The sequence below is a fragment of the Elephantulus edwardii genome, unplaced genomic scaffold, assembly GCF_000299155.1.
Source record: "Elephantulus edwardii isolate Elephantulus edwardi_28Jun2011 unplaced genomic scaffold, EleEdw1.0 scaffold00003, whole genome shotgun sequence".
Lineage (NCBI taxonomy): Eukaryota > Metazoa > Chordata > Mammalia > Macroscelidea > Macroscelididae > Elephantulus > Elephantulus edwardii.
Genome location: NW_006399753.1, coordinates 39,869,858 through 39,885,679, shown reverse-complemented (window position 1 = coordinate 39,885,679; position 15,822 = coordinate 39,869,858). Strand labels below are relative to the sequence as shown.

General features: G+C 37.3%; 1 protein-coding gene across 3 annotated transcripts in view; it reads right to left on the bottom strand.

Annotated features, from left to right (window-relative positions):
- Positions 1-3,366: 3,366 nt before the first annotated feature.
- ITGBL1 (integrin, beta-like 1 (with EGF-like repeat domains)) overlaps positions 3,367-15,822 on the bottom strand; it is a 393,008-nt gene continuing 380,552 nt past the window's right edge. For 2 of the 3 annotated variants that reach the window (XM_006879391.1, XM_006879392.1), the window contains 3 exons: positions 14,946-15,092; positions 4,824-4,937; positions 3,373-3,464 (listed from right to left, as the gene is read on the bottom strand). In XM_006879391.1, coding sequence (XP_006879453.1) covers positions 3,373-3,464; positions 4,824-4,937; positions 14,946-15,092 — 353 coding nt within the window. Of the gene's footprint in view, positions 3,465-4,823; positions 4,938-14,945; positions 15,093-15,822 lie in introns of all 3 variants that reach the window. The other variant, XM_006879393.1, reaches the window with a different exon arrangement.

The window sequence follows — 15,822 nt, the reverse complement described above, 5'->3', positions numbered from 1 at the left end:
CTACCCATTATAAATTTATTATTATCCTGCCTTTGTTTACAAGAGATTTCTTTCTGAGAAAAAGAATCAAAAGTTAAAATATGACATTTAAGAAGTATAGAATATATGATTTTACAAGTAGTTATTTTTCCAATCTAAAAATGTAAACATTAACTCCCTTCTTACTAGGATAATGTTGGATTCCAAGTCAAAATCAGACAGACTCACACACACACACACACACACACACACACACACACACACACACCCCAGCCATAAAGACGTGAAAATAAACCATGTCGGTGTGTTAAACACAGCTGCATTTATTAAAGTTGAAGTATTTTGGAAGCAGGAGTGGCATCCACTTCCTAAACAACATGCCTCTGGAAACTCTATGAACTTTAGAAAGGCTTCAGGCCTTTTGTTCAAAGGGTCGATGTGAGTTGTGCTCAAATGGATGGCAATCAACAACACAACAACATCATGTAATTTATGATATACTCCCCTATTCATTCTTTAATAATCAAATTAACTCCAGAATACTGGCTGAGTGTAATAGTTTCAGCTTTGCCAAAAGTTTTGGATAAAATAATTTTAAATGTGTAATAGTTTCTTTAAGACGCAAACTCTTGTTATTTTAACTTGTAAATGCTGAGTGCATTTTTAACACTTTCTTATACAAGAATATACAAGGAGCAGCATTTCTGTTGTCATTGTCGCTGTTAAAGAAAAGAAATACCATGTAGAGGGTTAAAAGAAAAATAAGATGCATCTGAGTTTCTATGATGAGATAAAGTGCCAATAGAACAGAGACTGAAGCCCAGCGATTGACCAAATTGAATTTTCATTTTGGATTTTTGTATGGTTTAGAACTAAGAATTTTTTCTTCATTAATTTTCATTTATTTCTAAATTCCAAATTATTTTTCAAACCAACCAAATAAATAAAAAAGTGTCTGACAGAGGTGTTATGACTCAAGTATTGTAAGGTACTGTCTTGTCCTTTGTAAAAAGCAGAACACCACAATAAGGAAAAGTGAATACCATCTATAGCGTGACAGAGGACTAATACAATGAATTCCAATTTTCTGCATTATTAAATAAGCAACTAAAATTGATACAGAACAATTATAATAAGCTTGTTTGAGGTTTAAAATGTTTAGATAGTGAAGAGAAAAGAATATAGTCTATATTAATTATATTTCCCTCATGTTATGAAACTGATATATCGACCTACTCAGTGATAAATACAAGTAATAAGGTTGTACTCCTTAATCTCAGGATAGAGATACTTTTATAAATCTATTAAAAATGAGAACATAAGGGGTAATTTTTAATGATTAGGAAATTAGTACTATACAATCAATCTCAGTTTAATTTTCTCTTCAAATAATTTTCACTATTAAAAATTTTAAGCAACTCAGCAGATACATTTCTCCTTCTTGTTTTTTGGTGATCTTATGAAACCAGGCCATCACACTAGAATATTTACTTTATGGAAATAAAATTTCCAAGTGAAAATTTTATCTTATGTAGTACTAAAATGGTTTTACTACCTTCTTCTAGAATTTTACAAAAATGTAATTCACATTTAGGAAAATAAAAACACACAGAAAACTTTTTTCTAACTATATATGATTAAAGATTGCCTAAACGAAACTGAATAAGTCCTTGTAAGTATAAATCCATAAAGGAAGTCCCAATTGTACATTTTCATAATTCAATGTGAATTTCATACAAAAGTGCACCATTAAGACAATAAAGTTTTGTTTCTACCACTGAGTGAAGATTTGTAATTACTATGAAAGCTATTTTTAAGATAAATATTTTCCTCTCAGATTTGGAGATTGGTGACATTTTAATGAGAGTCTATTCTTCTTTGCCAGAATGCTCCTTGGAGGCACAATGGTAAAACTTCATCTCTCACGCTTCGAACATGTTGCTAGAAAATGCTATTCCTTAGAAAGGAACAGCATGCTTGGAAAGGTGGAGAGTTAGCAAAAAGAAACGAAAGCTTCATTGAGAGAGATTGACACAGTGACTGCAGCAGTGGACTCAGGTGTAGCGTTCAAGATGGTGAGCATGTCAGCATAGGCAGAGTTCAGACCTCTGGTTCACAGGGTCACTACGAGTCATACTCAACAGGAGAGCACATAGCACCAACTTTTCCTGTAAGTAATGTATCCCTGAAGGACAAGATGAGTTTTTATATGTAAACAAATCCATATTTCATGCCTATCATACACTTAATGAGATTTTATTTTCTAAAAGATTAAGTTATAAGGATTGATTTAAATAATGAACAGTTTGGTTTTTTGCACATCTAACTCCTTCCCAGTATAAAATAATATAACCTCTTACTTCTACTGACCTGAAATGGATATTCTTGAGTGGTCATGTACTTATCTTTTTTTATTAATGATGCATCTTGTTGTTGATTGCCTTCGAGTGGAGCATGACTCATAGCGACCCTTGGAATAAAAGGCCTGAAGCCCCTCTACAACTATAGACATTTATCAAAGTGCACGGAGTTTCCAGAGGCTTGTTGTTTAGGAAGCAGATGCCACTCCTGCATAGATAAACATATATTGACACAGAAGGTGAATAATTTAGTTCATCATTTATTAAAAATGTTGAATTGTACATTTTTCATAAGTTCCTTCTTCACCTTATAGGTTCTCCGTTTACGAGGTTAAAGTGAGCAGACAGATTCATTAATGACTGAAAATGACTAGAGTTTCCCTACCTTCTTTTAAAGTAAGAATGATCTGCCATACCTCTGCCTACCTGACATTGTACCTCATCTGAATGTGTCCTCTTCCTGGTCCTCCTATGGAAAATATATGATGTGGAAGTCTGGAAAAGTTTGGTCTGTAGCTTTTTGTGGGATCTATCTTTTCCTCAGACTCTACTACAGTGTTTCTTTTGGAAAGCCTTGCATTCCTAACAGGCATGAAATTCAAGGATTCTCACCCTCAGCACTGATGACATTTAGAGTCTGATAAATCTGGGTTTGAGGCTCTCTTAAATTGTAGAATGCTGCTTAGCGGCATCCATGGCCTCTACTCACTAGATGCTAGAAACACACCCTTCCCCAGTGTAACAAAGAAAATTGTCTGCAAATACTTCCAAATGTCTTTTCTGCAACAAATAGTCCTCATTGAGAACCACTGATATTATGGGGGGGAAATCACTCTAATGTTATTTGTATCAGTTTGTTCAACTTGTTTCAAATGGATACACAGATTTCTTTCAGGCTTCCAGAAATAGAAAAATATACAATAGTCTGTTTGGCCTGTTCTAGTGGTGATTATACATGATTTCCACCGCAATTATATATTTTAATTGTGTAAACAAAGAAAAATGCAGTCCTCTTCCATATTAAAGATAAGTTTTATGGATAGTCGGTGCCAAGCCAGATTTCACAAGCATTTCCATTCCATCCATCCCAGCATTCACAGCTTCCACAGTTACATATTCCATTCCCTGCAATAAAATTTACAGAAGAATAATCATTATGATTTAAAAGCATCAAATGAAAATGTTACCATATATTATAGTTTTCCACATTCAGCTTCAACTTTTTTTCTATTGTGCAGAGGTTTTATATTTTATTACTCAACTACAAGAAATCGGATCTTTTAAATAATGGTTTATTTTATACTACTGTCTATATGTTGTTGTTTTTGATGATTGCCTTCGAGTCGAGTATGACTCATAGCAACCCTATAGACAAAAGGCCTGAAGCCCTTCTACAACAATCAACATTTATCAAAATTCATAGAGTTTCCAGAGGCATGTTGTATAGGAAGTGGATGACACTCCTTCTTCTATAGAATCAATTAAACATTCCTATGTCACTTCAGCAGGGCTTCCTCTGAAGTCTTTGTTTTTCCATCAGAAAGGAAGTTATATCTGGCTTCTGAACAAATATTGAAAATCATAAAGCTGCTGACATAGTTCAAGGCAAGCCAAGGAACCATCTGGAAGAGGAAACTTGAAAGGAGGGGCAAAAAAATTAATGTCCAGCTAAGTGACACACACCATCTTATGATAGAAGTCAGGAGAACAGACATGTATTTCTTTATTTACTTTCTAACTTTAAATATATTTTATTAGAAATTCTTATGACTCAGTAATTTAGGATATATAATCATTATACAGCTAAGTCTGTTTTATCCCTGCCTGGAGGCAAGAGTCTGCACGCGTGCGCGCGCACACACACACACACACACACACCCCTCTCCTGTCAACCAACAAACATCTCAAGCCATTTTTAACTATTGGCCAGTTTAAAATTATAATTCATCCCCAACACAATATTCAAAGTAAAATTATTATCAAGGTAATTTTTCTTATGTGTATGTGTGTGTATGTGGAGTGCGGCTTAGTGGGTAAGGAGTACCTCTGCCAGCTCAAAGGCAGACGGTTTGAATCCAGTAACCGATCACCAGAAAGATGAACAGTCTCCACTTGTGCTATTGACAGCCTCTGAAAGCTCACTGGAAGGTCAATTATAAGTTGGTTGGTTCTGACTCAAGAGAACATAATAAATGTGTGTGTATGTACACATATATTCATTAGCTTTTGGGGAAAGATAAAATAATTTGTATGCTTCTCATTATTCCTATCATTTCATTCTCTTATATTCTTTGATTCTTGGAAATAATTGACTTATTATTCCCAAATACCCATCTCCCTTATGCAATACTTCATATTAAGGGATGGATCTTGATCATGTGAAAGTTTTCTTTTTTTGCACATCTAAAACATTACGTGGTGGGTATAATTTGGCGCTACTGTAAATGGTGGCATGCAGTTAGGAAGAAAGGCTGATTACCACACCTGTACAAATAAGGCCATCATGCTTGTCGCAGTCCCGGTCATCACAGTCACAGAATTCCCCGGAAACATACCATTCCTGGGTGGAACAAATGCACTTTGCACAGTGACAAGAACCTGAAATCACAAAGAGCATTACTCTCAGACACAGCCAACCAAAGCGGTCAGTCTAGAATAGAACACTGAAACCTGCACAAAGGGAAAGGATAATTGAGTAGCTGGCTGCTCAGAGGTATGCCTTCTCTTACTGTAATTCATAAAGGTTATCCAGGAAAGGCTTAATCACAGATTCAGACAGTTGCAATTAGCCTTGAGCAAATGTTAAATTGTCTAGCCTGATGAAGATATCAATGAGAGTGGAATGTTGCTAATTCTAACAAATAACCTTACCTAAAGGAGTTAAAAAAGGTGTTTAGAATTGTGGTTTAGAAGTGTCTGCTACTTAATAGAAAAGTAAATTCTCCTAAATGAGGAAAGATTTTAGTATCAAAATTACTTCATTTTACTTTTAATTCTAGGATTTCTGTTTTTACACAATTTTCTTAGAGCAAAAGCAAGGGTCTACCTGTATATTGAATGAGTAATTGAACTGCTAAGAAATACACACACAATAACTCATGTATATTTCACTTATCAGATATTATTTGATAGATCCTCTGTTATAATCAAATATCCACCACTTATGTGATCCCACATTTGAAGATCTTTCCCCCTGTTTCTCACATATTTCCTATCATTTCCTACCAAATTAAAATACCTCTTCTTTCAGTAGTTTTCTTAATATTTAAAATTGCAGAAAATATATTAAGTGCTCTTACAAGGAGAAACACAAAATTTTAGTCTAAAATCTTTTATATGGTGAGATTAATTCTCCTATCATGCTAAAATAGTTGGGAATCCTGGTAACTTTAAACCTGAACATATGTGTACACACACACACAACATCCCACACACAAGGACTCTCACTGCTTATATTTCTTAGAGTTACCTGTTTCTTCCAAATATGCTTCCTATTTACCAATATTGTTAGTTTTCAGATTAGAGTTACTAAAAACAAATTACTTTTAGAAAGAAAATGAAATGGAAAAATACTTTGACAAAATTCTAGACTGATTAAAAATAAATCAGGAAAGTACAAAGCAAGAAATAATCCAAAGAATCTCTTATTTTAAAATGGGTTAATAACCTAGGTGATTAATGGGATTAGGAAAAGGAAATTATAGTTCTAGGATTTTAGAAAAGATTCCTGTTAATGTGTCCCGAGTGTCAGGACTGTGGGATATGTGATATCATGGAAATTGTTATATGCATTTTTAACTGCAGGAATCCACAGGGGCCAAATTAAGCTCTCCACGTGGCTTGTTCCACTTCTTAAAGTAAGAGCACCTAAAGAGAAGTGGATTTTTACACTGAAATTTGTGTTTTCAACTTCTTACATGATCACAGTATTGTTTTACACATCTAGGTTAATTTTCACGTTCTTGAACAAAATCTAGACAAATGGTAGTTCAAAACAGACAAGAACTGAATACCTAGATGTTTCTCAGGACCCTCTCAGATCAGTTTACAAAGGCTTGAGACTCCCTTAGGTCTCACCCAATTACAGAGTTCCCTTACTTTACAATTGTTTACCCACCTCATAAAACTTTACCTCCCCTCCCCCCCCCCAAAGTCTAGGTATAGAATTTTTCAACAGTCAACTACTGGTTTAAAAAGTAATGATGAAAATTCATGACATTTCATTGATTAGAACAGAACTTTTGTAAGAAAAAATTATGTTTTTTAAAAATATTTCATCTCCATTGCAAACTTAGTTCTATAAAACTAAATAATCTGTCAGTGTCCTTTATATAGTTAGGTATCTTACCTAGAATTGTTGTTTTGTGCCTTTGAGTTGCCTGTAACTCATAGTGATCCTACATACAGCGGCTCTGAACCCTGCCCTGTCCTAAGTCAGTCTCAGAGTCTGACACTACAACACGCAGCTTGGCCCTCATTGATAAAGATTTCCTCTGGAATTTTGGTGATAAATCCACTCTACGGCACTCCTGGATATATCCATACAGGTAACTTTAGAAGGTGGACTCTTGTTTCATCTCAAATTAATTCACTGAAGACTAATTGATAAGACCGTAGGAGAAATGGAAAATTCCACCCTGTTAACCCATTTACTGTGTCAATCTATCTCATCCGGAGTCTTCCTCACCTGCACTGTCCCTCCAACCTTCCAAGCATGATGTCCTTCTCCAAGGACTGGTCCCTCATGGGCACATACCCAAAGTGTGTGAGATGAAGCTTCAAAATCCTAACCTCCAAGGAGAAATTTGGTTTCACCCTCTCCAAGACAGACTTACTTGTTTTCTTGGTAGCCCATGGTATGTTTAAGACTCTTCTCTAGCACCAGAACTCAAAGGCATCAATTCTTCTTTTTTCATCCTTAGTCATTAACCAGCTCTCTGATGCATAGCACGTAATTGTGAAGACCATGGCCTGGATCAGGCACACTTTTGTCTCTAGACTGACATCATTGCTTCTCAGTACTCTGGAGAAGTTCCTGAGAGTAGATTTTTTTCAATGCAATTTATATTTTGTTTTCCTGACTGCTAATGCCAAGAGTAATAAAATGTTATCATTCACCTTCCATTTTAAAATAACCCCTGGCTTTTTCATTCATTCCACTCTTGTTCTTTCTGGAATAATTAGTTTCAGATCATGGAAAAGTATTTTCGTAAATCTTATAAACTCACTTAAGAGTTCACATTGTAAATGTAGATAGTTACTAGAAACAGAGTTTTATGGAAGGGAAAATGGGGAGAGGTTTGTATGTGTCATGAAGCAGCAGCTTTCCTCAAGTTAACAATATATTTCTAGCTATGCTCTTTTCTGTTAGTCAGTGCATCTTAGAGACAGAAAATTCTCCTCCTTCCTGTGATACTATGAATATTATAGTGCTTAATAAAAGCAGTGGAAGTTACTAGGGCATATTTTATTACCTTCTTATAGAGCGTGCTGGATTTTTAATTAAAAAAAGTGGTTGAATTGTCATCTTAGGATAGAGATATACTTAGGAAGGGGGGCGTCTATCAGATGGACTTAGGGATGCATGACACACATTCTATGTGATGAAAGTGAACAGTTAGTTCTTCAGTTCACTTGGTTGAGACCAGTTCACCCTCCTTTCACCCTCAGACCAAACCGGGTAGCTGCTGGCTGATCTTCTCAGGTGCTCTATTATTGGCACTCAGTACATGGACACAGCACCTTTGCTCCGTGTACTTACTTCCTCAGTATAAAGACCTTCAGGAACACTCCAGCTTTGCCTCCTTCTGTGCTTCTTACTGGCTTCCATTCCTGAGGAATCAACTATATCTTCCCATTTAACCTCAGAGCATTCTTAGGACTTAAGAAGTGAAAAGAATAAGATGATTTGCCACCAAAAATAAGAAAATGGAAGGAAGGAGAGGATAAGGAAAAGTAATCAGCTAACAAGCCAGAAATCCACAGATATGATCTAGGATTTTGATCTGACTCAATATTTTCAGACCAGAAAATACTGAATCATCACAGCTAAGCTGTGATGACTTTCAAAGTTAAAAACAAAACAAACAAAAAACACAAACAAAAAAAGTCCACATTCATACAGCTCCAAACATGAGTTGTTTTCTTCCTGCAAGAGTGAGTAGGCAGGTAGATTGTAGAAGACTAGAACAAGGGACAAAGGTACCTTTATAAACCAGAAGTGTGACCTTTCTCGTCTCTGTAGTGGTAGAGATGAGGGTCCTATGCGTGTGTACTGTGGACTTACATAAATAATGTTGGATGTGACAAGAACAACATGAGGGTTTAAGCAGGCCTTTAATGACATGTACAAAGCCATTGGCATGCAACAGCATCTTTTAAAGTATTATAATAGATGACCTGGATCAAAGTGGAAGCAATCAAGGGAAAAAGGTGTATTGGGAAATCTTTGATCCAAATAAATATTTCCCCAAGCAAAAAGTCTATGATCTATATAATGAATGTATTCTGTAAAGGTAGCTAAATTTAGGGTAGATCTGGCCAATAAACTCTTCTCTTTTGGGTATTTCACCAAAAAACAATTTGAGCCAGCAGGCAAGGCACTTTTGTTAGTTGTCCCATTGATCACATGGGCATTTTTTTTCCACTCATGAAGCCTGGCCAAATGCTGCAACCTGACACCCCAGCAGGCAGTTTTCACTATTGTACTGACTTCTCCATCTGTTATGAAGGTCACAACAATGTATCTTGTTTTAAATTTTTCTATGGAGTGATTTGTTGTCTTGGCTATAAATTTGTAAAGAAATAAAACGCTATTTCTTCATCGTCTCCTGAGGCTGACGGCTTTATTCACAGCTCATGGGGAGCGTGCGTTTCTGACTTACCTCTGCATGGAAACGGTTGGCTGTGTACTGTCCACTAACTGTTCACTAAGTGGTGTACCAAGGTCCTCTCAAGGCCACTGCTCATACGAGCCTCATCATCAGAGGAAGGAAACATGCCAGAGGTCCTTTGTGGTAATCAGTGTGAAGAGGCTTCGCCAAAAACCTTGTGACAAACTTACAGAGGATTTGGAGAAAACTATGAGACCAATCAAAACCACGTGGTCTTAGAATTTGGAACTGCTTTCTCTATTCTGCCATTCATGCTGAAGGTTCTTCATTGACTCCCATGAATTATTTTCTTATGGGTCTCAGGGTGGGACAAGAGTGTCACACTTCACAAGAACTAGGAGTAATCTCACCACCCCTGCTATTACTGGTGTCTATTAGGGATCACAGTTTCATTATCTTGGTCTTAGTCGCTTTTATCTTCTCATAACCTAGGACTGACCCAAAGGCCATGTCTCTCTGGTGGTTTGAATCCACCAGGCACTCTGAGGTAGAAGAAGGGGCAATCATCTCTCATGTAATTTGCAGCCTTGGAAATCCAAAAGAGGGTCATCTCTGAGCTGGTGCCAACACTAAGGCAAGGGAATTGAGAGAGAAAGAGCAAGAGAGTGAGAAAGGGAGAGGGCATGAGACTGTTCCAAACTAGGAGGATATAAAGCAGCCAATACACAACTGTTGTCTCTATTATCATCATTATCATAAAACCCATCTTTAACACAAGCACTAAAATAGGAAGTTGTGGGGCAGCTTTCCCATTTCTTCTAGAAATTAAAACTCTAAAACTCTTCAGTCTATGTTTATTGAATGATATACAAGTATTTAAAGGCAAATACACTACTCAATCCTTTATTAAGGTCTAGATATTTCCTTATTACCCAAAGATAGCAATTTGTAAAGATAATAATTGTCATTTTGCTTTATTCTGGGCTCCAAACTGGGTCATTCTCAGAAATCCTTAGGCAATTTTCATATGTATATAAGAATTCCTTGGGATTTCTATTAAAATGCAAACTGTCTGCTGGCTTAGTGGTAGGGAGTTGTGCTGCTAACCCAAAGGCATGTGATTCAAAGCCACCATATGCCACACAGCAAAGAGATAGATGAATAACCTCCCTCTTCTCATGCAATTTAAAGCCTCTGAAAATTCACTGGAGAATCCAATATGAGTCATTTCTCACTGGCAGGCATATAATAACAACAACATGATTCGGCATATGAAAGGTGTAAATGCAAATTCTCAGAACAGCATCCAACCCTAAAAAAGGTTCAAAGCCCAACTTTTATTTCCAGGAAATGTTTGGACCAATATTCAATCAACCTATTATTTTAGCAGTTTCTGCATTTATGATGCTGAAAAATGAAAATTTCTCCTCAGAATGTAATTACTTTAATAAGAATGCTTGTTTCTTCACACAGAAAGTAATATGCTTTTATAAGATTCAATTGAGGAGATGACAGGCTGCTTTTCACAGCACTAGTGGGCTTGGGGGTGTATCCTTTTCTATTCCTACAAATGAGCTCTCTGATGTCTTAGTTGGTAAGGAGTCGTGCTGAAAACCCAAAGGTGTTTCAACAGGACTGGTTTTGAAAAAGACAAAGTTTGTAAACCACTGGTGTAATTGTACAGCCTCTGACACTCAGTTCTAAGTTGCTTCTGACTTGACAGCAGTGTAAGTTGTTTGTTGGGGTTTTTTAAACAACTGGTAATGATTTGGTGAAAACTTGCTTATGGTCAATGTTAATGCATTGACGATTTTCTAATAAACACACCACACACACACACACACACACACACACTGGTTGATTTTAAAAATAAAGGTTAAAAAATACACTAAAGCCTTAGCATAAATAGGTGTTCTCATTAAGTAGAGTTTTAGTGAGTGGTTTGTATGCCAATGACAATGCCATTAAGGAAAACTAACAAGAAGTAGTTAAATTGCAGATTTATGTGCTTAGAAATAACTACTCAGCACTCTCTATCTATAACTTGACTGCTGTAGAGCCAATTCTGACTCTTAGTACCTCTACACCTGGTTTCTGAGGCTATAAACTTTTTAAAGAGGTGACATTCATTGGATTGACTGGTGGATTTGAACTGTGGTCTATAGGTTAGTAGCCTGGTACTATATACACTATGTTACTAGGACTCTTTCTCTATACTAGAGGCATGTCATTAGTAAAGCAGAAGGTCAGAGAAAGAAGAAGAACCTCAATGGGGTGTGTTGACATGGTAACTGCAACAATGGATTAAGCCCAAGACAGCTTGTGAGTATGGCATGACATCAGGCAGAATTTCTTTGAACTGTGTATAAGGGCCACTATGAGTTGGAGCTAACTCAAGGCAGTGTCACTTAACAACTATATATCTGTGGAGTGGCATCCACTTCCTAAACAACATGCCTCTGGAAACTCTACGAACTTTGAGAATCGATGAGAGTTTCAGAAAGACTTCAGGCCTTCTTCATAGAGTTGCTATGAGTCATCCTCTACCTGATAGCAGTCAATAACAACAAGCAACAATTTTAGTCCATAGAGAATTGCACTGCTAACACAAAGGTAGTGCCTCTCTGGCAAAACAAATCCACCAGTGACTCCTTGAGGAAAGATAGACAATTTCCTTCTGTGCAATTTATAGTCTTGGAAAACTTGCTAGAAAATCAGCTCTATGAGTTGCTTTAGACTTGAAGGCATTGAGTTAGAGTTTATATAAATACATACACACACACACACGAAGATTGCTTGCTGTTAGAAGGGAACTTTGGTTACATAGTGGTAAGAAGCTGTGCTGCAATACTGAAGGTACTTGGATCAAATCCAGCAGCTGCTCCACAGAAGTAAGGATGGGCAATTTCCTCCTGTACAATTAGCTATCTCTCAAAATGTGCTGGAGGTTTAGTTAAGGGTCGGTTCCAACTTGACAGTACACAGCAGCAACATGTTTTAGGAGGTTCCCTTCCTTGTTAAGGAATATCATATTTAGAAAGCAGTCAGTAAAAAAGAGGAAGACCCTTACTGAAATAGATGGACACAGTGACTGTAACAATAGATTAAAGTACATCAGAGACATTCAGGACAGCATAGGATAGGACCGAATTCAGAGTTGTAGTTTGTAGGGTCGTTATAAGTAATACTTGACTAGATGACACCTAATAATAACAATATATGTGTGCATTTTTATTTACGTATATACACATATGACATATATATATAGTTGTTATTATGTATTGTCGAGTCAGAGCCATCTCTTATCTGATCCTTCAACAGGTTTGCAGAGGCAGTAAATCATACAAAAGGAGATTGCCCATATTTCTCCTATAGACTAGCTGGTGGATTTGAACTGTGTGTCTTTTCACTAAGCCTTATACAGATAATAGCTATTATATTGTTTATTATAGTTAATGAAAAATATATATATAAGTTGTGATGGAGAAGAGTATTGAATATACCATGGACTGCTAGGAGAACAAACAGTTTAATCCTAGAAAAGGTGCAACCAGGCTGCCCCTTGGAGGCAAGGCTTCTGACAGCATAACCAGTCCTTGGAGAGGGATGTCATGCTAGAGGACACTCGATGAGATGGATTAATTCAGTGCTGGGAGTAATGGGAGTAGGTGTATTAGAGACAATAAGATTAACACAGGGTAGAGCGGGGTTTAGGGCTGTTGCACATAGGGTCACTATGAATTGCAGGCCACTTGATGACACATAACAACACAACATATCATATATAAAATTCAGAAAAGCTAATAGTCTTAAGTATAGTTTTTAAGGTCAGACATTCCCTCTGATCTGATGATATTTCCTTCATTTTTCACACTTCCCCCTCATAAACTAATTCCCTTCCTACTTATCTCTTGCTTTTTTTTTAATCTCATCTTCCAATTCTTTCCCTTTGACATCCTTTGTTTCTCCTTTCTAACATCATCTTTTTTCTCAATTCTGTCAACATAATTTCAACCAAAAGCAGGTATTTCTAGGAGTCCAGGCCCCCTGAGAACATGATTTGTTTAGATTGGGCTTGGATTAAATTAAGTGTAATAGGAGAACAAACAGGGAACAAAGTGATTTCTTTAAACTCATTTGAGCAACACCTGACTGCTGTAATTGCATTGAGTTCATAGCTTCTTTTTCTAAGCACTGAAAACACAAATGCCAAGCACAGACTTCCTGGAAACCAAAGACATGGTTGTTTATTGAATTAGGTGCATTTACGTCAATTTCCAACCCTCCTGTACCACATGTGGTCTGTACATCCATCTGATTTGATCTTTGAACTTCTGTCTTAGAGCCCCTTTCAATCTGTAACACTGACACAGAAGAGCAAGCTGAGTAATATGTGCCAGTTTGGACCACAGTACCCTTGGCACTTCTTGATGCCAAATTCTCCTTCCTGTATCCTGGTGACACTGGTGAGGCTCTTCACTGACACAACTCTGACTCACATTTACTTCACTGTATCTCCCTCAAAAAGATAAATAAATGCTACTCCTGGCCTAGAGTAGATATGTGAAGGTAGATAGGACTTTGTCTCTCATACTCTCAGGATGCTGTTAAGAGGTGTGATTCTTTGATAAAAAGACATACTGCAGGGGGGAAATAGAGGGTCAGTGAAAGAAAGGAAGAATCTCATGAGATGGACTTGGAGAGGGACTGCAACAAGGATCTCAGGCATGACAGCGGACGGAGGAGGGTAATGCAAGGTTTTGAGCTAATGTTCACAGAGTGGCTATGCGTTTCAAATCTCTTTTAGGCACCTAGCAATAGCTCTAACCAAAACTATGCCTTTGCTGAAAAGAGGGATTATTTTGCTAACGGTAATCCAGGGACCTGAACTGAAGAGGACCGTGAAGAAACTCTCTAATAAGCAGTATCATGCAGGCAGCAGGGCAGTGACCGAAGGTTTGATGAGAATGCTGTGTGCTCCCTGTGGGTTTCTGGGCACTAGGAAAGAGGAGATGGTTCCCTCTGAGATGATGCCATGGATGTTGCCTGTGTACACACACACACACACACACACCCCTTTTCTGGAGGAAGAATATTAGGAAGAGCTTCTTTAATTTGTTTTTTGTGACAGATGTTTGATTGGGCTAGGGACTCTTAGTCAAACAAATTATAGTTATAAACACTTTTAGACTTTTTAAATTAATTTTTTTATATTAAATGCAAAGGCATGCTTGGAATAATTGGTACTTTTGGGGGGGTACATAAAACTGCACCAAAACCTCTCTCTCTCTCTCTCAGAAACACACACCTGTGTAATTTATGTTCAGAAGTTTCAAAAGGCATATTGACTAACAATCCCATTACCTGTGACTGCTTTTTAAAAACTCTAGGCTGTGTTATTTAAACCTAAAATAGATCCTCTCTCTTTTGAATTATTTCTTTATTTTAGTCCATCAAGTGTCCAAAATATTATGTTATCTTTTCTTTATATTATTTTTACAAAACGTTTATTTCATTTCTGCCATGATGTTGTTCACAGTGATGACTGGGCATCTTTTCTTTTTCTTTTTTTTTGCATGAAATCTAATTCACACATTTCATTTTCTTCTAAATGGCCTGGAGTTTATTTTCCAGTTTAGAGGATGGCACAGGCTGAGGAGAGTGAGGTTTCTACTCATGCACAGTGCAGTCTGGAAGGTACGGTTGTACTTACTGCCCTACAAGCCATGCGTCAGAACAGAAATCCAGTCCAAGCCCTGGCAGAGATACTCACCCTTTCCCGAGCACAATATGCCATCTGCTGACTCACAAGAACTCTTGCTCTGCTCTTCCGTCATGTTGCACTTCTGAGGATGCTGGCAGAGTGTCCCAAACCAGCCTTTCTCACAGATGCAGTGACCACAGGAGCATGAGCCGTGACCTAGGAAGTAACAAAGGGGTGGGGGGAGCAGGACGTGTGTGGGTGGGGAGGTGGAGGGGGGAGATGGGTGATTAACCAATAGAATCAGAAAGGTCTTGACAGTGATCTATAAACCACAGGATCTCATTTTCTACCAAACTGCCTTCCCTTTTATGCATAGTCAGTTTGGCATGTAACTGTTTAAAAGGGCTTCATGACACAGCTCTAGCTTCACACAAATCTGCAGGAATGTAGCAAAGGTGACAGATTAAAAAGGAGAATATCTGGGATAATTTAAAATAGAATCACAAGATCCTTCCTTAACAGCAAATACCTGCCATTTGCATTTTTATCATCATAGAGTCTTGGTGCTACGGTGTTATTCTTCACTGTGCACACTGTGACAGCCACACCAATTTGTATGGTGAGTCACGTCACAGTGGCTTCCAGTACTTATAGATTGTTCTGTTTCTTTTTAATAAAAATGAAGGGTTAACTTCAATACCAATGAAATAAAGTATATTAATCCACTCTTTACTCACTAATAAGGACAGATATATCTTTAAATAATGACGCCATTAATTTCCTTTTTTTTTATTTTTGTGTGAGTGTACCGTCAAATCAGATCTGACTGGTACAGGAGGAGATTGTCCCTCCTTTCCCGGCAGAGCATCTGGTGGATTCGAACCGTGAGCCTCTGGGATTGTAGTTGCAGCTCCTAGCCACTAGGCCACCAGAGCTCCCCTCATTT